General features: G+C 33.6%; 1 protein-coding gene and 1 pseudogene across 1 annotated transcript; one reads left to right on the plus strand and one right to left on the minus strand.

The window, feature by feature from the left end:
• Window positions 1-1,777: 1,777 nt before the first annotated feature.
• LOC132132146 (ras-related protein Rab-3C-like) lies at window positions 1,778-20,230 on the minus strand. Its single transcript, XM_059544439.1, has 5 exons — window positions 20,077-20,230; window positions 18,396-18,605; window positions 8,881-8,999; window positions 5,322-5,446; window positions 1,778-1,983 (listed from the first exon to the last, which is right to left on the minus strand). Exons 1-5 carry the CDS (start codon window positions 20,098-20,100, stop codon window positions 1,787-1,789), a joined length of 675 nt encoding a protein of 224 aa, XP_059400422.1. The 5' UTR covers window positions 20,101-20,230; the 3' UTR covers window positions 1,778-1,786.
• A 507-nt stretch (window positions 20,231-20,737) lies between these two features.
• LOC132132803 (ATP synthase subunit C lysine N-methyltransferase-like) lies at window positions 20,738-23,818 on the plus strand (annotated as a pseudogene).
• Window positions 23,819-23,947: the final 129 nt, after the last annotated feature.

A 23,947-nucleotide genomic window follows, 5' to 3' on the forward strand; every position in this document is an offset into this window, starting at 1 on the left:
CAGACGACGAGAAATTGAGAAAAAAGTGCTCGGGGAAAAATCCAAACTCCACTTCACCTAGAAGAATGTTTCGTTATCAGACACACGGAGCTCATGAAGCACATTTACTTTTCTTTTTCTCATTATTAAGTCTGTTTGCTCTGATAAATAGAAAATAAATATTTCACTTCATCAGCGTGAATCATTTACAATGATCAAACTGAATGTGTAGAAACATTTAATGCAGATTTTCCTCCGTTTTGAACAGCTACTTGAATCTACAACATTATATTCATCTGACTGAAGTATATACAAACCTATATACACTAGATAGATCATGTATTCATATAGATGATGTAATGTTTAATAATCTACGGTACACATATGCACACACTTGAATCATGCAGCTGATATCACTGATGGGAAATTTCAATTCGATTAATATGGCATGAATTCCTGATCTACAAAATCGCTAAAAAGAGTGCGTTTGCGTGTATTAATGCAATTTTGTAGGATTGCCATTAAGATCCTTTCCTTTGAGTACCTGACCCTTCACTAAGCCCCACCCTAAAAAAGCTTCTGACCAATCCTACCTTAGCAACTGTTGCCAGACAAGACGTCCTGTGTGATGATGTAATTATTTTTAAATGTTTGAATTGACATTGAAAAAAATATTTTAAATGTGTCAGTTTAGAATCATCCAAGAATATTTGAAAGAAAGAAGAAAAATTTTCAAGAAATTCAAATTTTTAACTACATTTTCATTTGTAAATGCATAATACATTTTATTCGCAACTAAGGAAGTGGAGCTTAGCAAAAGGTCAGTTTGATCCTGCTCTAAATCATAAAGCTTTCACAAAAATCCCTTGTTTATTTAAAATATTTTGCATGTAAGTTTTTATTCGTAACTTTGTAATAACATTTATTTGTAACTAAGAGGGTGGAGCTTAGCAAAAGGTCAGTTTTATCGTGCTCTAAATCATAAAGAGTTCACAAAAAACTCCTTTGTATTCTAAACTAATTAGTATGTGTTTATGCATAACTATGTAATTAAGTTTATTCATAATTTCAAAATGACATTTTTGTAAATATGGGGGCGGAGCTTAGAGAAAGATCAGTTTGATCGCACACAAAGTTCATAAACAGCCGCCGCATGCATGTTAATGAAGTCTTGATGAACTAAATAACAGTGCGGTAATGGCTGTTAGGACTTTGACAGTAAAGAAAACAGTGTGTCAGAATGAACTAGGCACCGTACAGACAGACGTGACTCTAGTGCAAAGGTGCTGGAACATGACAGGCAAAACTAGCATTCGTACACAACACAACATTCTTGCATTCAGGGTTCGTGTGGTCTGGATTCACATGCATCAGACAGATGACTTTGGGCGATGCATCTTTTAATTTTAAAAAGTGCCTCAAGGCCCCTGCATTGTGGCTTTATGTTTTGGAATACAAGAAAGTGTCCTGTTTGAACGCCACCTAGTGGTGCAAAAGACTCACAGGCCAAATACACCACAAGCTGATAAACAAATAAATGGAACATATTAATATTTTTCAAGCTATTTTTATCCATACTGCTTGTTAAAACACTGAACAGCTTCCCATTGATCAAGACAGCATAGATATGATAGCTCTGTTCCCATTGGGTGTAAAGAGTCACATGACCCTCGACATGCACTGATCAGATTCAAGTTGTTCCAGCACCTGTATTCTATGACATTAAAGGATATATGCATCTATCTAAAGGTGTCTCTTACACACACACACACGCACACACACACTTATTCTAGCAGGTAACTGAGCACTAACAGGCACAGTTGGGCTGCTGCTGTAGTGGAGGAGGGTTATCTGTTAACCGGGCTGTTCCCTGGGTTCCTGTGATCACGGCGGGAACAGTCTCTAAACTCTCCGACATCTTGTCACAGATTATGTCCACCAGACGCTCAAAGGTCTGCTTCACGTTGATGTTGTCCTTGGCGCTCGTCTCGAAAAACTCAAAACCTGGTAGATGGAAACGACCACGGAACAGTTTAGATTCGACAAAAGCCAGCGAGCTACCAGACTAGACAGCATTTTAGACATTTTACATGAGCAGCAATCTGTTCAATATATTTATAGAATAAATAAGTAATATAAATGATATATTAATCCCCTGGTTTCACAGACAAGGCTTAAGTCTTGTCCCAGACTAAAGTGTAAGTCTGAGCTGTTTCAACTGAAAGAAACTTGCACTGACTGATCTTAAAATATTTCAGTGCCTTTGTTTGTCTAAAGATGCACACCAGGAATGTATTTTCTAAGGCATGTTAATAAAAATCTATTACATTTTCTAATTGAACAATGGCCTAATCCTGACTTCATCTAAGCCCTGTCTGTGAAACCGGGCCATTACGTAATAATATAATAAGCCATAATATAAATAGTACTATAAATAGTATAAATACCAATTTCAGAATGCAAGCTTAGTGAAAAAAATTACAATAAATTAAAGATGGCAGAAAAACAAGACATTTAAATATCAAGTATTATTATTATTAAACATCAAATCAATACATTTATTATTTATATATTTCTTGAATATATTAATAGAAATTATATTATAACAAATAAATTAAATAATAATATAAATAGTATAAATAGCATAAATAGCAATGCCAGAATGCATGCCAAAAAGCTTAGTAAAAAAAAAAACAAGAAGGCAAACAAAGTACACATTTAGAGAGCGGGTTTTAATATAAATATCACTAATAATATTCATTTTAATACAAACAGTATATCATATTGTTTATTAATAAATTATTTGATTACCTTAGTATATTAAGGAATATTAATGTACATAATACATATTTAATATATTGATACATATATTTTAATTAATAATTAAATATATTTGTCATTATTAATAATAACACAATTACAAAATCATTATAGAAATGTGTATTTATTCTTATAAGGTTACGTAACATGTTAACATTAACCCATATTCATCTCTGTCGAGTCTCATGTGCACTTCACATGAAGAACTCTATATTAGTTGCTGACTGTGTACAGCAGTGGTTCCCAACCTTTTTCAGCTCGCGGCCCACACAACCAAACACCTATGTTTGCGCGGCCCACTGCAAAAAAATGAACTGACCCCGCTATTGTTGGGTTAATAACGTAGCACTCAGAAGCTAGATTGTTAACTGTATTTATTGAATGAATAGGGCTGTGCGATATGGACAAAAAAAAAACTATCGCTATTTTATTTGATCAATTTAGAGATTTCGATTTTAATCACAATTTTGACACACACAGATATGCTTTACAGTCATAAATGCATTCAGGGTGATTTTGAAACATATTTACAAAAGAAAACCAATAAGATCTTTATCAAAAAGTTGTGAGGTCTCTAGAACAGACATAAGTCAAAATAATCACTGTAGTAAAGGTGTAACAAAATAGACTTATGGCAAAAATATATATATATATATATATATAAATAAACCCAGTGTCCATGGACTTTTTTTTGCCATGCATTGTTCACAGAGCTCAATAATTGTAGTGGTGCCTCAGGTGTTGAAATAGATTTGTTATACATTATACAGGTTTACACGTACTCCGTTTGCAGTGTGTATACAGTATGTGTAAGCGGTGCAGAAGAAGCAGCGAAAGTGCGTTATTTTAAGGCGAAAGCACATTAAAATAATGCGTGAGCGCGAATCTCTCCTCTAGCACGCAGATTTTCTTTGCTGTCACAAAACCAGACGTGCTTGCTCAGATACACGCTGCTCTCCCACGAAGAGTGTGTGCACTTAAAACGTGTCTCCTCTCACTTAAACTGCCTCCTGTGCACTCACAACTCTCTTTATGCTCATGTGCTAGATATTAATTATTTTCGCACGTTTTTATTTCTAGCCTTTTACCGCGTGAAGTGTGAACGCTCTGATCAGTTAACATGGGCTCGGAAAAAAGGCGCATCACAGACAGAGTGTGAACCTGGAGTTAGGTATATGCCCAGTTTGTTCTGTTCTCGCGCTAGGCGCAATGCATTCTGATTGGATCATCGGATAGCATACTGCTGGAGGTCAGGGCCGCGGAAAATTGTATAAAGCGATTTAGAAATCGCGCACGCTCAAATAGTGATTTTATGATGATTTCTATTAATCGCACAGCCCTAGAATGAACTGGCAATGAACAGAAAATATCTCGGGTTGGCACCGCTCAGCAAAACGGGAAAAGCAGATCCAAGCAGAGCTCGGCAGCGGGTAGAGTCAGTGGAGCAAGCAGTCAGGAGTGAACACGTTGACAGCCATTTATGCATGTTTGAATTTGTTGTTCTGTGGAATGTGCAGCAAAACTATAAATTGGTGGTTTATTACTTAGCTACAGTTTAATATTTTTTTTTTTTGTTAATTATATATATATATATGAAATTATTTTATTGTGTTATGACTTAGACATTTTTACTTATATTAACAATATTATCATTTATTTTAATAGTAATTGGCGGCCCACCTGCAATACCACCCGCGACCCACTAGGGGGGCGCCGACCACAGGTTGAAAACCACTGGTGTAGAGCAATGTAATTTACTGAATTATGACAGTCTATTTCATGGCTGCTGCCTTAAAAGTAAGTTGCCTATGTAGGCACAATGTGCTCTTTTACAAATCGTGATCCTTATTGAAATGTAATTGATTTGACAGTCTGAAAATGGCAAGGGTATGTCCTCTTTCACACCAAACCTGCAAAAAGTGTGTCTGAGCCGTTTGCACATTCTGGCGTCATCCAATTACATGCGTTTCATTATCGCCTGAGTTCAAAGCTGCAATTTCCTGCATATGCTCTAATTTATGCACAGTGAAGATATGATAACAAGAGAGCCGTCTTAGGTATATATTCCATTACAGTGCTCATGGATGGTGAGATTTATTTAAATTCATTTCAGATGTGTAATTACTCACAACCAGAGGGTCTTGCTCAAAAATAGGTCACATGTCTGTTCTGATAAGCTTACAGAGAAGATAGAAAATATAATACTTAATGTCAAAAATAATATGCAGTCATCATCAAACTGCATGATGCCGAAGATTCTGCAACCAATTAAAATCTGTATTTTGAAGGAGGTTTCTCTGTAGGTTTCATGACATGCAAAACATGAATAAAACTATTTAAAGTAATAGAAAACATGACAGACTGTTGGGTCTCTATTTAACGTCCTATTCAAAACCGAGGTCTTGTTAAGAATTAAATCATGCAGACCCACCTGACTGGCTCCACAGGTCCAGAAGTTTCTAATTGGTCCCTGGAGGAATCAAACTCAGTTTTTGGGATGAAGTTAGGAAGAATGAACTTACCCAACTGCTCTGCCAGCAGTCTGCCGTTATCTGTAGACACGACTCTCTCCTCTTCCATGTCACACTTATTTCCCGCCAGGATGACCTGCGCATTGTCCCAGGAGTACGTCTTTATCTGGGTTGACCTAGTTCAAAACAACCAAGGATATTAGGATTCACTCTAACAATGTAATTATGGCCCACGTACAGGTATGCATAAGAGCGAGCACCACGACAAGAACATGCTGCATCACGCATGGCCTATTTCCACACTTCTTGATGCATTGCCATACGTATATACATATGGAGGCCCAAACCTGCAGAAATACATAACAGAAACATAATAAACAAATAAATAGCTTAATAAAACAAAAACAATTATTTTTAGATTAAATTTAGTCCCATTTGTGTATTGCTTTTCCCTTTAAATATTTTTTACATTATTTTTATATTTATTGTTTTATTTCTGCAGGTTTGCAGGACTCCATCTTTGCATCTGAAAACACATCACCCAATTATTTTGTACATTTTTATTGTTTCATTTTATGCATTTGTATTTTAAATTGTCGTATGCATTTATTATTACTGTTATTTATAATAATTAATTTTTAATTTCTGTAGGTTTGGACCCCTATATATACAGTGTTCCATTTTCCCATCTGCAAGCACATCATCCAATTAAGTTTTATTCTAAAACTTTTTATTCTTTCACTTATTTTCGTTACATTTTCATATTGGTTTATTTTTCCTTTTTTATTTATAATTTCTACATCCTTGGGCCTCCATCCTCCTGTCTCCATTTCTTTAAATAAAATGATTTTTTAAATGAATAATTACTATACTTTATTTATTTATTTATTTTTGGATTTTTCTGCAGGGTTGGGCCTCCATTATATGCAGGGCTCCATTGCCCGTCTTAAACCAATGTTTTATGAACGTCTCAGGTTTTAAAGGCTTGTTTTGGTGTCACAGAAACAGCAGACAGCTGCTGCAGATTGTCACCGAAGCCCACGACACATTACAGTGTTTGTTCATGTATGTCGCAGCGATGCTGCAGAGACTGTGGTAAGAGTTTCTGTGCTTCCCCAGCGTTTTCACATACGTCTGGTTTAATTAGGTGTCAGTTCACTGACCGCAGCTGGAGTCTCTTGAGCATCACCAGACTCTGCTTCTTCTCTGAGCTCCATCCTGATGATAAGAGAAACTGACTAGTCCTTTGACTCTTCAGCTTGCAGAACTACTCATCATTTCAAGGAGTTAAACTACAGTCAAGCCACCATTTTTTTTCCTGAAAAACTAGATGTGACAAATTACTAACAAACAGTAGCTATTTATGAGTGTAAAATCTTTGTCATTTTATTACTACACATAAAATTTCCATGAAATACATCTAAATAAATAGATAAATACAAACAATTCCAACTAAAACACTTTAATTTAAAATAATGAAAAACATAGTAATACACTATGTTTTTATTTAACTAAATAAATATTTATAAATGATTTAAATAATAACAATTTTTAATTTTAATTATATAATATTGTTAAAATGAAACTAAATGATTGAATATATTAATAAATATATTAATATTTAGTAATTAAACATGTATTTATCATTATTAATAATTTATATTTAAAACATTAAACGTGTATTTTATTTTATTAGAATAGTTTACTAATACCTAGTAATACTAGTTTAATACTAATCAAACTATTTAATTGAATGTGAAGTCTCATGTACATTTTATGTGAGGAGCTCTATTTTAGCATTAAAAATTAATTAAAAATAAAAACTGAAAACACATAAATTAAATAATAATTATTATTATTATTTAAACCAGTTCACTTAATTAAGCCGCTTGAAATGTTTTGTATTCATTCACTCATGTCAGACTTTAATGGTGCCAGATCTATAATTGTTTTGTCATTTACTTTTATACTACGGAAAAGATGAGCATCAACATGACAGAATTTCATTTGTGAGTGAACTACTATTTTATCTGCTGATGAAGCAGTATAACTGCACATTCACTTCTGCAGCTCTGGCTTTCTGTAAATTCAGGTCTCATTTCTGCTTAATAACGTCATAAAGCTCAGACATCAAGCCTTTTTGAGGTTGTAATGACTCAGCTGCTGACCCGGGTCGTCTTTTTTCGCTATGTTTCTTCTGTTCCCATTCCTCAGTCTCCTATCAGGATGCTCATTAGTCTGTCTTCTCATGCTAATTAAATCAAGCTCTGCTCACGGACCACAGCCGAACGCCCAGAAGAGCCGATCAATACGGCAGCATGCGTAAAGCCCTGAACCGAGCCCTGCTGCCCTTTAATACTAAGAGAAATTTAAATGACTCTTATTAAATATTAACCAGATGGATTCCTGAAGACTCACTGATGCCACTTTTCTCTTAAAGATCTCTTTAACTGCTCACAGAGGCCCGTTTAGTCCACCTGGAGTCCAAACTGGCCTGATTTACTCTCTTCTTCTTAATGTGAACCAATCATCAGTGTAAGTCTGTTTGGTAACACTACTTAAAGCCCTTGTGTATAATGCATTATAAAGTGTTTATAATCTATGTTGTAATGCATTATATATTTTTATAAATAACTGTGACCAAAGTTAAAATGCATTATAATATTTTAAGGTTTGCTTGTCATGCATTAAAATTTATAAAGGTGTAACAGTAATTTGATAAGTATTAAAATGTATTTTAAATGTGGTTATAATTATTCATGAGATCATGCACTGCATCATAAGGTGCATTACAAGGTATAATTAATGCATTAAAACTACATTTACAATGCATTATATATATAATAATAAGATAATAAGAAAAATCAGTTTTACTTTCAGTAATCAGTCTGTTTTCATAACATGTCATCAAAATATAATTCCTTCACCACAAAACACATATCTATAATTAAGGGGAAAAATATCATTGAATAATTTTTTTTAGTGGTAGAGAAAGTTTTTATATTTTAATGAAAATTAGATGTTAGGAAAAAACTTAAACATTCATAAGACCAGGAACATTTATTATCAGAGTAAATAGTGTTCCCATGTATGTGTATGGGAACACACACACACACACACACACACACACACATAAAAATTAAGTTTCTCTATCCTAGATTGTTTCCCTCAAAATATTTTTCCATTTCTCATAACAAATGCATTGCAAATTTTCTTTGATACTACAAAATGTAAAAAAAAATCTACAATGCTTTTTCAGGTTTAACAGTTTTGTTGGCCACATATCCTTAAAGTTCTGTGTAAAAACCTACTGCTATTATTTTAAAGCACTGTAATGAGATATTTTCCTCGGCGTTTTCTCTTTCCTCCTGGTTGTCAGACTCACGGCATTTGTGTTGATGGAACAATAACTGACATACAGTTCTCTTAAACACTGCAGTTTTGTTCTGCTATCACACACACACACACACACACACACACACACAATCTGTTATGCAGAAATGCTTCAAATACAGCAGAAGCTGCCCTGTGTGATCACTGTATGGCCGTGAGGATTTCAGGGGTCTTGGCTGCGATCGCATCTCCTCCCACACGGCTCTGGGTCACTCACCAGTCCTGCACCGCTCCAAACGACTCCTCGTTAGTGATGTCATACATGAGGATGAAGCCCATGGCTCCACGATAGTACGCCGTGGTGATGGTGCGGTATCTCTCCTGTCCGGCAGTATCCTGAAAAACACACACAAAACAGCTTTCTTAGTTTGGACACTCATTTAAAAAGGTTTAAAATAGACTTTTTTTTTTCACAGAAGCCCATTATGTGTTTATATCATATTTTATAATTTTATTATATTTATATTTTATTAAATAATTCACATTATTTTATACATTTCTATCTCATATATAAAAGTCAAAATAAAAGTCCCGCCTCGAACACATCGCCCAAGCGGAAAAACTTACCTATGCCAATATTTGAAAAATGCCAAATATCGGCCGATATATCGGTCGACCACTAATTACAGCTCGCCATTGGCCAGCACTGTCATTAAAATATGAACTTTTATTAATTAACTATGATTTTACAGCAGTAACTAGAGTATTTTGCTAGAATTTATGATTCCTGTATTTATGATTTTACTGTTGTTATTGGAGTACATTTTACAAGACAATTTTTTTTGTCTTACTACTTAAAAATTTCACATTTAATTCAATGCGGTACTTGCCGTATCTTTGTAATTATTCACTAGAAATTTCTTGATGAAAGTTTTAAAGTAAACTGATTCTACACCATTTTATTAAAGTACACTGTAAAAAAACACAAATATTATAAAGATTATTGGATTATGTTTACAAGCATACATTATTTCACTCTTTCTACTTCAAAATGGCATGTTTAATTCAGTGTGTTGCTTGCAATTTCCATGTAATTATTTGTGAAATTTACTATCAATTTCTAGGTTAAAGTTGTTATAAAAGTAAATTCTACAGCGATTTTAATGTAGTTAATTATTACACATAGAATCCCAAAGCAAATTTGACATTTGATTGAAGGTATAATATTTCTTCAGTTCATTTAAATATTAATTTAACATTTCAGCAGGCGTGATGAAGGAAAGTCATTTAACATTTAACATCTTCCAGATTGTTCCCAAATTTAGCAGAGCCAAGGAGGAAAAGTGGAGACCTGCCAGGGGTTACCATGGTGATCGGGCAGTACAGCGGGAAGCTTCAGTAGCACCGACTGGGCGGGTGGATGCAATGGAGCAAATTATGGTGCTTAAAGGGTCGTATTTTACCCTTTTGTAGCATTTAGTTTCTCCCAGCTGTCCAGATAACAGCAGCATTTATTTTACATGACCAACTCTACTTCCTCTCTGACCTTTGTTATGATTGTTGGTCAGAGTGGGTCAAGTTGCTAAACACCGAATGGCTTTCATTAAGTAAATGTTTACCTCTGTAAATATTAATGAGCTTCAAATGAGCTCAGTTTCAACCCTCCTACATTGGGTGAAGGTGGTGTAATAAATTTGTTAAGCACTATTTTTAGCATAGTAGCATTTAGCATATCTTATTTTTGTAAATATTAATCTTCATAAAAAGTGTACAGAATGAATGCAACAGAGAAAGGGAAAAATAATCCCCCCCCCCCCATTTATTTAAATATATATTTTATATAACCTTTCTAACTGTTCTACACCAAAGGACACAGAAATAAAAAAATCTTTTTTTTTACATAGAAATTAATTAACATTAACATGAACACAATTGCCATACTGCTGTTTTACTGGAATTGTAATCCATGACTACATAGACTGCAAAAACATTTTTATTTTAGTATTATTCTTATACTATTAAAAATATATATATTTTAAACCTTGTTCATTTTAGTAATTTTGTCATTTTTATTTTATTGTCTGTAATTATTATTTTAAGTACATAACGTTACGCTAAATGAAATTGTGAAATATTGCCTTATATTTGCCTTCATCTAAAAAAAATATATTTTTTTTTATTAATTCCGTTAGTGTTTATTTTAATTTGGAGTAACAATCTTTTTTATGGTTTCAGTTTTAGTTAACTATAATAACCCTGGTCACGAACCACAAAGGTGCTTTAAAGTCAAAATAAAACCAAATCGCAACATATTTTACCAACTATATTTTTACCATAATTTTTCAACATAAGCAGGAGAGATTGCTAACATGGGCAACAAAGAAGCTGTTTCAGAGGATTGGAATACGTCAGTACATTCTTATCACAGATGACAAAGACCATAATATTTATCTTTATATTAATGTGCATCGATGAATCAAAAAGACCACAGAAAGACCAAGATGTGCATGTCAGTACATCAAGTCTATTTGCATTTCATATGGACTGTAAACAGTGTTCCCCACTAACACTGCCCTCTAGTGTGCAGCGGACCGTGACAAACTGCCAAAACCTGAATCCTGCTTGGCCTGCAGTGTGCGTGCTCTTATCTGCCACAGACAGATCCAATGAGCCACAACACACACCTTATTCACACTCAACACACACACACACACTCACAGAATGGCCAGCCACAAGATAAAGCATCAGGCTCCATTATAATAGAGGCTTTATGATGATCTACTACTGCAAGCAATTATAAAATGGGCTCTAAACGTCTCTTTATGGCTCTGTGAAAGGCTTCTGTTCAGACACACACAGACTAAAGTGGACGGCTCTAATTACAGTAAACAGAGCCGCTGATAAGAGCAAACGAAATGCGGTCGCTCCCTGGACCAGCAGGTGCTGGTCAGACTCATCCACAAGCCCTCCAGAGAGAGAAACATGCTCAGATTCACTGTCACACATATAACATGTACCTATTACATGTAAATAACTCCTAAAGACTGCTTGAGTTTAAATTAAAGCTGTCCGTCAATTAAAAATGTAAACACATTATGATACACATTATAATCAAATCATTTTTTCTGTCAGACAAGTTAATCACCAAATGCAATTGTGATTAGAAAATGTAGCTTTAGAAGTCAATAAATAAATAGTGATCAAATACTAAAAATACATGCAAATAAATCAATTTGATTAATTAATTAAAAAACTAATATAATTCAATCAACATGTAAAAAATTCTCTTTAAAAAACTCACCAAACAGATATAAGAATTAGCTTTAGAAAGTAATTAGTAAATAATGATTAAATAATAAAAATATTTAAACTAAATGATAAATATAAAAACTAATTTAATAATTTAAAAAAATTAATATGACAAACTGACAGCCCTATTTTTCATAGTACTTTATTCTCAAAACATTTACCAAATAGACTTTAGAAAATGTAGCTTTAGAAGTCAATGATAAAATAAACAATATATATAAAAAAAAATAAGACAAAATTAAAAAAATTAAATAATTAAACGTGTTAAATTTAAGGTGATGCTGTAATATACTTTATTCTCTAAAAAAAAACACAAGAAAAGTTAGCTTTAGCAGCCTATTAAAAATAATGATTAAATAATAAACATATATTTTAAAATTAATAATAAAAAAGTTAATATAATCGAATGAACGTTAAATGACATTCCTAATTTTAATATACCCAATTCTATTAAAAAAAGAAAACAGAAGAAAACATAAATTATAATGATATTTTTAAATAAATTATAAAATAAAAAAATACTGTAATAATCAAATTATTTTTAATGTACTTTATTCTCTAAAACAATCGGACATGAGAAAACATAGCTTTAAAGGTCAATAAATAAATCATAAAGTATATTTTAAAATAAATAAAAACAAAAAATAAGTATTAATGACTAATGATTTAAATAATTAAATCAGTATTGTAAATTGACACTCCTACTTTTAAAAGTACTTTATTTTCCAAAAAGAGAGAGTGCTATAAGATGTGTGAAGCAGATGGATGATTCATGTGAGACTAATGCAAGTGGAAGAGCTTCTTATCCGACACGTAATGTTGGTGAAGTATGACACTAATGTGAGTCAGCGTGAGCAGAGAGACGTCAATGATAAAACTGCTCAGGGAATAAATGAGGATTAATACGTGGAAGCAACACAAGCATATATAAGCGTAACTATTTTGGTCAAAATGACAATATATGAAGCCGTAAACATGTTTGGAAACAAGGAAATCAGTATATCCTTAATTTCCCTGCCTCTAAAAACCCACAAGATGCTTGTAATAAATATTCTTAGCACAAATTTGGTGCACTGTCTTTTCTGTATCTGACTTTTTTTGCTTCACAAACAAAAGGCTGAAATGATGTTTTCCAACAGACAGTGAAGATGATGGAGTCATTACTGTAACAGACTCAGATGTGGGACTGGTGCTGTTGAAAGGTCAAGCTGTCAAAAGCGCTGGGACTTCAAATGAAGACGACACTAAAACCTCATACTCTGTGACACAGGAAGAAAGATTTAGGGTCAGTGACATTTTATAATGTTTTTGAAAGTGTCAGCAAAGCTGCATTTATTTGATCAAAAATGTATATGATTTCTATTGTTCTACACACAATAAAAACTAAACTAAAAACTAATAACACAATAAAAATCTAGTTCAAAATGAGATATTGTTTATCTTTAAAGGGGCCATTTGATGCTACATGCACTTTTAGAAGTACTGTAGTTTGAACTGAAATGTGTGTTGGCAGTATGTGTACACAACCATCCTATAATGATAAAATTCAACCTAAGGTTTTTTTTTTTCTCGTTAAATCTTTACGCCTTTTTCAAATTGAGCCGATCTCAGATACCTGTCTTTGTGACGGCACACAGGCCCCTCCCACAACAGTTGCATTTCAGCACACAATGGACTGGCGTCTTACCTTAAGAGTTTTTTTTAATGGAAAGTGCTCCCAAACTACATAAATGCGTCTATGTTCGCGCAAATCATTCATGGTCAAGACTTATCTACAGAAGAAGTGAGTATAAGGTTTTTTAATGAATCTTTGATTCAAAAAATTGCCTTTTCTAATAATGTGCTCATTCGCAAGTTTCACGATGAATGTGGCTAAAGTAAACAGAAGAGAGGGGCGGGGTCAGCAGAGCTCATTTGCATTTAAAGGAAAATGCTACAAAACGGGTTGCTCTGAAAAGAGCTGTTTTTGACAGGGTAAAAAAGGGGGTTGTTTTACACTAGCATTGAGAAAATTTAACCAAACTATGTTACAGACTTTTCATTAGACCCTATAAAGATCACATCAACTTATGAAAAATGGGCATCTAATAACCCCTCTAAATAAAGTAAATATCAAGGGATATTTAATCATTTTAATTTATATTATATTATACTATATATATATATATGATGTTGGATTTCCTCCTTTGAACATTAAAGGAATAGACAATGTTCCTGTATGACAGTGGCAGTGCCATCACTGAGGTAATGAAGAGCATTTGTTCGTTAATGCGTCGCCCTCATTCTGACGGGGCCGGTCCATTTCCATGCCATCCAAGAGATTCATGCATCTGGAGACGCTCCAGATCCCATGCCGAGTTTTATTGATCTGTGACTTGTGTGGACTAACCCTTTATCCTTTCATTGGGCCAATAAATTAACATTAGACAACGTGAGCAAGCCATTTAGGAGATGGGCCGTTACTTCTGTCCTCTGGGGCCGGTTGGGAGCGGAGCCGCTGCTAGACCAGAACTGATTTGATTTAGAATGGTGAAAATACTTAAGATCAGCAGCTGAGCAAATGAGGACTGGTAAAAAACAGCTGACACTCTCACAGTCTGAGGGAGAGACACTCGAGTAGAGATTTTTGAAGAATTCACGCTGGCAAAGAAATTCACAGACAGCAAGTAACAGAACAAAGAAATGGAGAACTGTGACAGGCGATAAAGAAATGTCACCTAAAATATCACTAAGTTAATGATTAACTGTAGAACTCATACAGTTTATACTGCAGTAAATCTACTGCAGACTGACTCCAAGCAAACTAGTGCAAGACACCATCATTGATTATAATGGAAGCGATTTACTGTACAGTAGCTTCAGTGTGTCGTAAAATCCCTGTGTCTGGCGAGATTGCTATTTTTGCCATAAGCAAATATGACTTAAACAAGCAATCAGCATTAAGAGATGTAAATGAAAGATTTTTTATTGGTCTCTAGTTCTGCTAGCCCCGCCTGCGCTGAAATCTCATTGGTCCATTTTCCCCCCGAAATGTCACCTGTGGTGAGAACATGAAATAAATGTTTTTGGAGCTGTGGTGTACCAGCCTTTCTTTCTTTTTATAGTTTACAATAGTTGAGAACCCTCACTGAGGTTTTGATGTGCACAATTTTTTGAAATTGTTATGAATAAATATGATTCAATTTCCAAAAGAATAATTGTAAATGTTAAATTGTGTGTTTGTGATTTTATTTGATTACTTATACATAAATAATATATATTTATTACACTTTATAAATAAAAATGATTTAATTTCTGAAAGAATATGAATGTTGTTTCAATGATAAATTTGGTTTTTAAATGTCTGTTTTCTTTCAGCTGAAAGGCCTGTAGTTTTCTTTCGGTTCTTGAGATTTCTTATAACAACAACACCGCACCATTCAAGCCAACAAATTTAGCATCGCTTTTAGGACTTTTGATTTCAGAACAGCGTGCACACAAGAGCATAGAGCAAATCTCTGTGAATGAAAGGAGGTGTATGCCACGGGGAAAACAAAACAGGCACACACACACACACACATGAACTCATTCACCTCCTTGTTCTACCTCTACGGTTTCTGCCAAAAGGCTTCGTGGTTGAACGAGTGAGTGTAAAAATAGCTCAAGATGAACAGTCATGTCATCGGTGGTGGCGTCTCCTCAGACCACAAGAAAAAACAGACGAAAAGCGTACATAGTTTTTGGGAAGAAATGAAGAGTTTAAAGCACAGGACTGGTAGAGTCCTGTGGTATATCCATACCGACTAAATATGTATTTTGTGTGTGTGTGTGTGTGTGTGTGTGTGTCTATATATATATATATATATTTAATGATAGCATGTAAGATTTATTATACACAATATTTACTCATAATTCACTTAATGACATCACAATGTTTAAAGGAATAATTCTCTAAACATTTTAATGACAGAAAGTGATATTATTAATTATTTAACATTTTTAACTCAGAAATATTCGAAATTGAAAATACGTGTTATCCATTAGCTGTTTTGAGAGACTGGCTTGAAAAATAGATCAATTATATCAATAATATATTTATATTGTGTCAGTGAATTCTTATTGAATTCTTATAATCTACCAACACCTCAGTGAAAATCTAAGTTTTTGAGAGCATTTTTTGTTATAAGAAATATGTAATCTCACTTTACAAATATTATATTATAATGATATATTATACAATTAGAACAGGTTCATAGGTGTCTGGTGATCACACAGTGATCTAAATAATACATGTGAGGTACGGGGAAACATATTTCTTTTCCTATACTGTATGTTTCATATTCCTATTATGTTTCCTCTCAGACACACGTAATCATTTCATTGTAACGTCTCCACAACGAGTGTGAGGTGATTACGTCGAGTCTAGTTTCTTGACACACTTCTACACACTTCTACAGGGGCGATTGCAATGGATACAGCTCTGTTGATTATCATGGACATGTTCTATCAGGACTCAAAGTTTAAATTGTTGTTAGCTTTAACGTTTAGCCTTAACAATGGGAATAAAGTTACCTGTTACTTTCTGGCCTCACACAATAATTATCAGCCATTCTAAAATGTGCACTGTCACTTTAAATGGAATGTTGGGACAGACTGGAAAGCTTTCCACTGGAATGATTGACTCGCATTCTTGAAACTCGAAATGAAGCCGCTCAGATCTATAATGCTAAATGAACTATTCTCACGGCGCTGAATGAGACACATGATTCATAGCTGATGAGCTTCGCTTCCTGAAACAAAACACTGAGTCCAGCTGTTCCTGTCCTCTACATATGGCTGATATAATAAGAGAAAGACAGGAGCCATAAAGACCCTTGAGAATCTTTTACCACACTTACTCTGGGATAAACTCATGTCCTACATAATGAAATGTCCTAGGTGGTGTTTTGTGAAATAATGTGAATAATAATGCGACGACACTACTGATTCAAACAAAAACAAAATGTTTGGCTTGAGATAATTCAGCCTTTACTACGCTAAAAAAATATTTCTTTAAAAAGTGGGATTTCTCAGACATTCCAGTGCTTACAGATTACAACACAATCTACAACTTAAATAATTATGAAAAACAATACATTGATACAAAAACATTTAATACCAGTTAAATAGTGAGCTCACCTGATTTAAATTGTTCAAATGTCAGTAGTAAGTAAACAAACAATGTGTATTATTTTTCCATTTTACCAGCACCAAAGTATCCCATTTATTTGTCAGCAAAATAACCTTTAACCTTTGAAGCTCCAGGGCTTTTTCTAATACTACATATTGTTCTTTCTGCATTTTTGTAACAAAAAATGTTTTTGTTTTTTATTTTAGTTAACCATAATAACCCATTACTTCTCACTGTAAACATGTTTTGCCTGGTAAAGGCAAAGTGTTGAAAATGCAAATTCAACTGGAAGAAAAAAATTAGCTTACATATTAAAATAATATTTATTTCTAAAACTTCTACTTAAATAATCTAAAATATTTATTACACTTTTCTTTCCTTTCTTCACCACAGTGGTGTTTTTTCAAGTATTTAGTACCGATTTTCTTTCTTTTTTTTATTGCATAGACAGAATTAACCCTTTATTAGCAGCTGTGCTTGTGAGTGACTGATCATATAACCAGTGACTATGAAACGCAGGTTGATGTCTGAAAGTGCAATCAATCAGCGTTCGCTCTCCACACACGATGTTAAAGTAGTGATGTAATCAAATCAATGACGTCAGCGCAAATCAGTTCAGAAACCACATGCAACAATTTTCAACACAAGTATTTGCTTTAGGCTACTTTCCATACAGTATGAGTACATTCTCAGTTTTCAGTCCATCCCTACTGAAGATTTCATTCACATTAAGGACTAAATAAAGTTGGGTTAATTATATTTGGTGTCATAAAAAGAAGATTGTCCAAGAGCTGATTCACTAACTGCACATGAACAACATTATTTCAGTTTAAAACATAAAAACCTTCCAGTATCTTTTTTCTGAAAGCATGCACACTAGATGTCTAACAAAAGTACAGTGCCATTAAAAACATCATTCCACTAAGCCACTTTTATCCATCATGTTCGTTCACCACCTGCTTTGAGCATCTCAGCCATTTTGAGTCCCACTGACTCATATGTTTGCACCAAACACACCAAATTTGGAAAAGAAATATATTTTTATTTAGTATGGTGAGTATTTTGTCATAGAATAGTTTACCAATTACATTGCATGAAATTCAACACCCTAGGCCATTCCACTACATGAATATCCATGCACCAGACAAGATGTACTATTTAGAGAAGGAGTAAATATCAAGCTACAGATTGTTGGCATTTGTCTTATTTAGTGTATTGGAATCACTAGTTGAGATGCACTGACCAGAGGCAAGCAAGGCATCAATTTAATCAGCCTCATTTCAAGCTACACAGCTAGTCTAGTGAAAGCTGCTGCCTAATGTAGGCCAACTCACCCATATCTGCAGTTTGATTCTCTTGTCGTTCTTGTAGACAGTTTTGACTTTAAAATCGATGCCCACCGTGCTCACAAACGCTGACGTGAAGGAGTCGTCAGCGTACCGGAAGAGAAACGACGTCTTTCCTACACTGCTGTTGCCGATGATCAGCACTTTGAACATGTAATCGAAGTTCTGGTCAGATCCTTCTTTCTGTGTCGCAGCCATCTGGGACGAGAAAAGATGCGTTCAAACAAACAGCTTAGGCAACGCAGATGTGCATTTTATAATAATAAATAAATTATAATAAATCTTCAGAAGCTCATCTGCATCTATTGTGAACCTATATTTCATAATAGTGGACACTAATCAAGTTTTTTGAACAGAAGACTGAAGGAGGTCAGAACGTTATTATTTTTAATGACTGATGTTATGTTTGATTAATTGTCTGCTAACCAGTGTAGAAACATATTTGAGTTTATCTTTGTTTAATACAATTAAAATCATTAGACTAATATATAATTATGAATAATAACACTAATAATAATAATAATGATAATCTACCGGATTTAAACTTTTTAGTAAACGATGTATTACTGTATTATGTTGTTGTTGTTTTTTTGCAATCAAAATTAATCAAAATAATTTATTCGAGATCAAAAATCAAAAAGTTATACATTGTAAAAAATTTAAATGTAATGCAATATATATATATATATATATATATATATATATATAATTTTTACTTTGATATCGGATCTACTACTTCATGCATTTCTAAGGAATAACTGCAAACACCATAACATTGTATATTTTGTATTTATAATCTATATTCATTTACACACAAAATATAAAAAGTGCAATGGTGTATGCAGTTATTCCTTAGATAAGTATGAAAAGCTATCAGTAGATCTGATATTACAGTAAAAATTATTTGGGTAAACCGATTATAGGTCTATAATTATTTGAAAATGTAATCAAACCTCTTTTTTTAAAATATACTTAAAAAGGGTATACAAAAAGACAGACGTGTCTTTAAATAAAGACATGTGGTTTAAATATCAGCAAAGACTAAACTTTTGGATTGGCTTTGAAAAATACAGGCCTATTGAGCTTACTTCTACATATTATACGGGCAAAACAAACTACATGTTTTAACACTACATACAGTAAAAAATACAAATATCACATTATATTTAGGGTACATCAATCAAATTTTGAGCTTGTCATTGGTTGAAATAACCTAGAAAATCATCCATAAAACCACTGATATATATATATTCTATATTATAGATCAGTGCATAAAACCCATCCTCAAACATGCATCTTAAAAATACAGTCGAGCCGACAATCATTTAATTATGATAATGATCAATGCAGAGAGAGGAAGCGATTTAAAGCTTTAAAATGCTTTAGTACAGGAATATTCCCCCAACCCCCACATTACAGAGGGTTAGGGTGTGTTTCCATCAATAACAATATCCATTTTATCCACCCTTATGTTCATTTGACCATAACGGCGGATTTAATTATGCTGAGAACGAGGTTACTACGTTACAACAATCAACTGTGATACATTTCGCCTTATATTCTTTTCTATGCAATTCGGAAATGCTCAGCAGAACTGGAATTACAATGAAATAACTTAACATTATAAAGTCTGATATGATAATAAAAGCTTAAAAAGACTAGTTCAAACCTGCATGGATCCGTCTTGACGCATCCTACCGAAGCCCGAAGATTTGGCACGATAATTCAGTCGGTTCCCGGTGATGCTCGAATCACTCCGTGTCCTCTGAGCATCAGCATCAGCCGCCAGAGAGAACGCGCACTGACGCTCCCGGCCGTGCCAACGTCACTCATTCGAGCTTGCTGCTGGGAATTGTAGTTTTTTAGAAAAAGAGCCGTTCAGCTGTTTGTAGTCATTAAACCCGGAAGACACTTGACGTTTTCAACGGATTATCAAATTTCCAGCTTTTGATTTATAGCAAAATAATGTTCTTACATAGCAGCGCGTTTTATTAAAACCAAACAAAAACAATTCCCGTTTTAGGTAGGCTAACTATGTTGTAGAACCTCTCCAAGTCATGTTCACAACAAACCTTGTTTTATTAAAATATCCAAAACGTTTAAATCAGAATTCAGGATGTATATAAGTTAGGTATAAATACATATTATATTTATATATAAATAATATTTAACTTGAGATTTAAGAAATAAATTAGTTGAGTAATACATTTTACAAAATTAATTGCTCTACAGATTTTTTTTTTTTAATAGAACAATATCCAACTGGATTTAAAAATAATAATTTTAGGCCTAAACAATTTTTCAGTTAATTTTTAACAGGTTTGTATAATTCTGTTTCCTATGATGAAATATAAAGTCCAAAGGGCAGCTCGATCTCTTAAATCTCATTGGTTTGTTATCTGTCAATCATTTTAATCTGGAAACCCTGAAAACCCCGGTAGGAAGTAGGTAAGGCAAAAATAGTCATATATGCGAGTTAAAGACGGCCTGCTTTAGTGTCCTTGGCAGATTAATATTTAGTTTTTGCTCAATATTTCAGTGTCCAGCCCTAGAGAGTCTGTCAGCGGTCTCGACTGAGATGAGGCGTGTATAACGCTACAGGACATGTTTCCGATTTCATCTTCAATGCGCCATTTAGAAACATTAACAGGCATGTTTAAACGCACAGATGGCTCATTCACTCTGTCGAACACATGTTTTGTTTGTTTGATGTGGTCTGCGGTCATTTGAAACACGGCACAGGCGTCTCTTTTCTTTCCGTCGGATTGTTGCAGCAGCGCGAGCTCTACTGGCCGCTATTAAATATCACATTTCCCCTTTATGGACTAATCGACCTACAGATATTTTATTAAAATGTTTAATCTGCATAAAACAATTGTAATATTTTTAAGTCAGAGCAAATCGAATTTTAATATAGCTATCAATATAAAATGTTAAAAATAATAATTTTCTTTAGTATTTTTAAGGCTCTTGAAAATCTCTGGCAAACATTTAATCATAGGATACACTATATGAATTTATATAAGTGTAAATGTATAAAAACAAATGTAAAGGAATGCTAATGATAATTCTGATTATTATTCCAATATTTCAACAAGAATACTAAAAATTGGAATTAGTCACAGCAGTTATACAAAGTTATTTTAGTATTATGTATATATTTCTATAGTATTTATAAATATTTTACATTTTCAGTTTTAATTGTAGTTTAAGTTTGAGTAATTCTTATTAGGTGCCTTTATAATTTTTATTTGTTTTTCACCTAATATGTATATTTTATTAGATTCTTATTTGAAATTAAATTCAATTAGCCAAACAATTTTGAAGTTTTAATTTTAATTTTGGTGTCATATCATTACATTTATAAAATAAAAATAAAATGCATTTATTTATTTATATTTTATAAATCTTTAAAAAATCCCCACCATTGGAACAAATATAATAATAATAATAAAATAATTTTATGATTATAATTATGATAACCACACACACACACACACACACACACACACACACATATATATACTATTTGTTCCAATGGTGGTGACTTATATATATACCAAACTATTTTTACAGTAAATTCTCTCATTTCTATTTTACATTGTGTTGTTTGACTTTGAGAGATTATTTACATTATTTAAACTTCTAATTCCAATTTCCATCCTATGAACAATAGAATGGATACTTTGTATGTTGGCCATGATATGCTTTAGAGTGCTGATATATGTCCTGTTATTGAACACATTTCAGTATGGAGGACTGTATCGAGGTCATTCTGGAGGAGCACAGCAGCAGGTGGTTCAGTCATCAGTGGTCCTGCTGCAATGTCACCTTACTGATCGGATCTGCCTTCGCTGGAGTCTATGGCCTCTGGTCCATGTTCTGTATGCCTGGACTGAGGGTCCCTTTCAGACTAAAGGTGCTCTGAGTTTCAGCACATTTCTCTCTTTAATAGAGAGAAGTTGAGAGAAGCTAGGGAAGCTGAAAAGATCTGGTATGATATTCTCCCAGGTGCCATTTTTACCTTCAACAAAAGAACAAACTCTAAATGTTATAAAGGTTCTAGAAGGACGCAAAGGCTGTCTGGCTGACCTGGGATCAGGGGATGGACGTTTGGTAAGTCAGGGATGAAATGGCAGGCTTTGGAGCTTATACTAGATGAATGTGCCACATTTTATGTATTAACTGTCCTGTTCTGAAATGCAGGGTTTTGCAGCATCGTCAATGGGATTTCAGTGCACTGGTTTTTAAATAAACTCCATATTAGTGACCTATTCAAGGAGTAAAGCATGGTGGCGTGGCGTACCACACACTGATATTCATTTTGATAAACAGGTCTTCTGGAAGGTAAGCTTTATACCTATATGTATTTCAAGTATCTTACATTATGTCAACATGTCTATAGCTTTTCCTACTGCATCTCTTTTATATTTCAGACGGATCTATCCAAATACAGAAACGTGACCGTGTTTCTGGCTCCTGCAGTGGTATGTTGCTGGATTGACATGATGGGGGCGCTATAGGATCATAGAATTCATTTTCTGTCTGTCTGCTACGTGCAAATCACAAATACTGTTCATGAAGTTTAAATATTTTCATTTTTATAAACTGCTCACCCTTACTTTGTGTCTTCACTTGCATTCAAACATTCAAGTAACCTCCAGTATGTTAACGTAATTTAATGCATGAGATATTATAAACAAAAAATATCATTTTTATAACATTTATGAATTTTAAGTTAATTTATAAAAAATATATATATATTTTTTTCATTCTTAATTCATGGTGCATTATGTTAATATAAGGGACTTGACATTAATACATTTTTAATAAATGTAAAAAAGTGATTAACTATTGCATTTGTTATTGTTAATCTATGTATTGTAAATTGTTAACGTATCATTTAGATACAATAATTCAGTTTTAGTTTTTGCTATTTTGGCATATTTGCTATTTTATACAGCGTATGAGGTTTAAGATGTTTCACGATGATTTATATGTGTTTATGTGGCAGATGGGGGATTCTGGAAGAGAAGTTGTTAAAGGAACTCCCTGAGGATGCCAGAGTCATTGTGTGCAGTTTCCCTTTTCCTCACTGGCCCCACAGCTGCACTGCTGGATCTGGATTAAACCAGGTCTGGGCTTATGATGTCCACACTGCTAGAGAACCGTCCAGAACATCTACTCACCGATCACACGCCTGAACCAGCCTTCTGATCACCAGTGAGCAGTTGATTCTCAGCACTGACAGATAGGCCACATGCAACTCAGAAAACAAGATATTTAGCCTTACATAACAGATGATGAATGTTTCTGTGTGACAGGCTAAACAATTAAATTATGAATCCTATTCCAAAGCAAGATGAAGTATTTGATGTGTGATGGTAAATAAATTGTTGAAATTGTTGAAATTCATTTCCTGCCTTGTATTGGACATAGTATTTACATTGGGGTCTAAAAGTCTGAGATCACTCTTTTTATTTATTTTTTACTATATTATCAGCCTGTAATTTGACTGAGAATTTAAAAAAAAAATATTA

Source organism: Carassius carassius, chromosome 49, assembly GCF_963082965.1.
Source record: "Carassius carassius chromosome 49, fCarCar2.1, whole genome shotgun sequence".
Classification (NCBI taxonomy): Eukaryota; Metazoa; Chordata; class Actinopteri; order Cypriniformes; family Cyprinidae; genus Carassius; species Carassius carassius.

Excerpts from the sequence above, each read along its gene's own strand:
- LOC132132146 (XM_059544439.1), bottom strand. The coding sequence starts at position 20,100 with ATGCGTCAAGACGGATCCATGCAG. Across the intron at positions 9,000-18,395 it reads GAATCAAACTGCAGATATGG|GATACTGCCGGACAGGAGAG; the intron begins GTGAGTTGGCCT and ends TGTGTTTTTCAG. Across the intron at positions 1,984-5,321 it reads ACTGCTGGCAGAGCAGTTGG|GTTTTGAGTTTTTCGAGACG; the intron begins GTAAGTTCATTC and ends TCCATCTACCAG.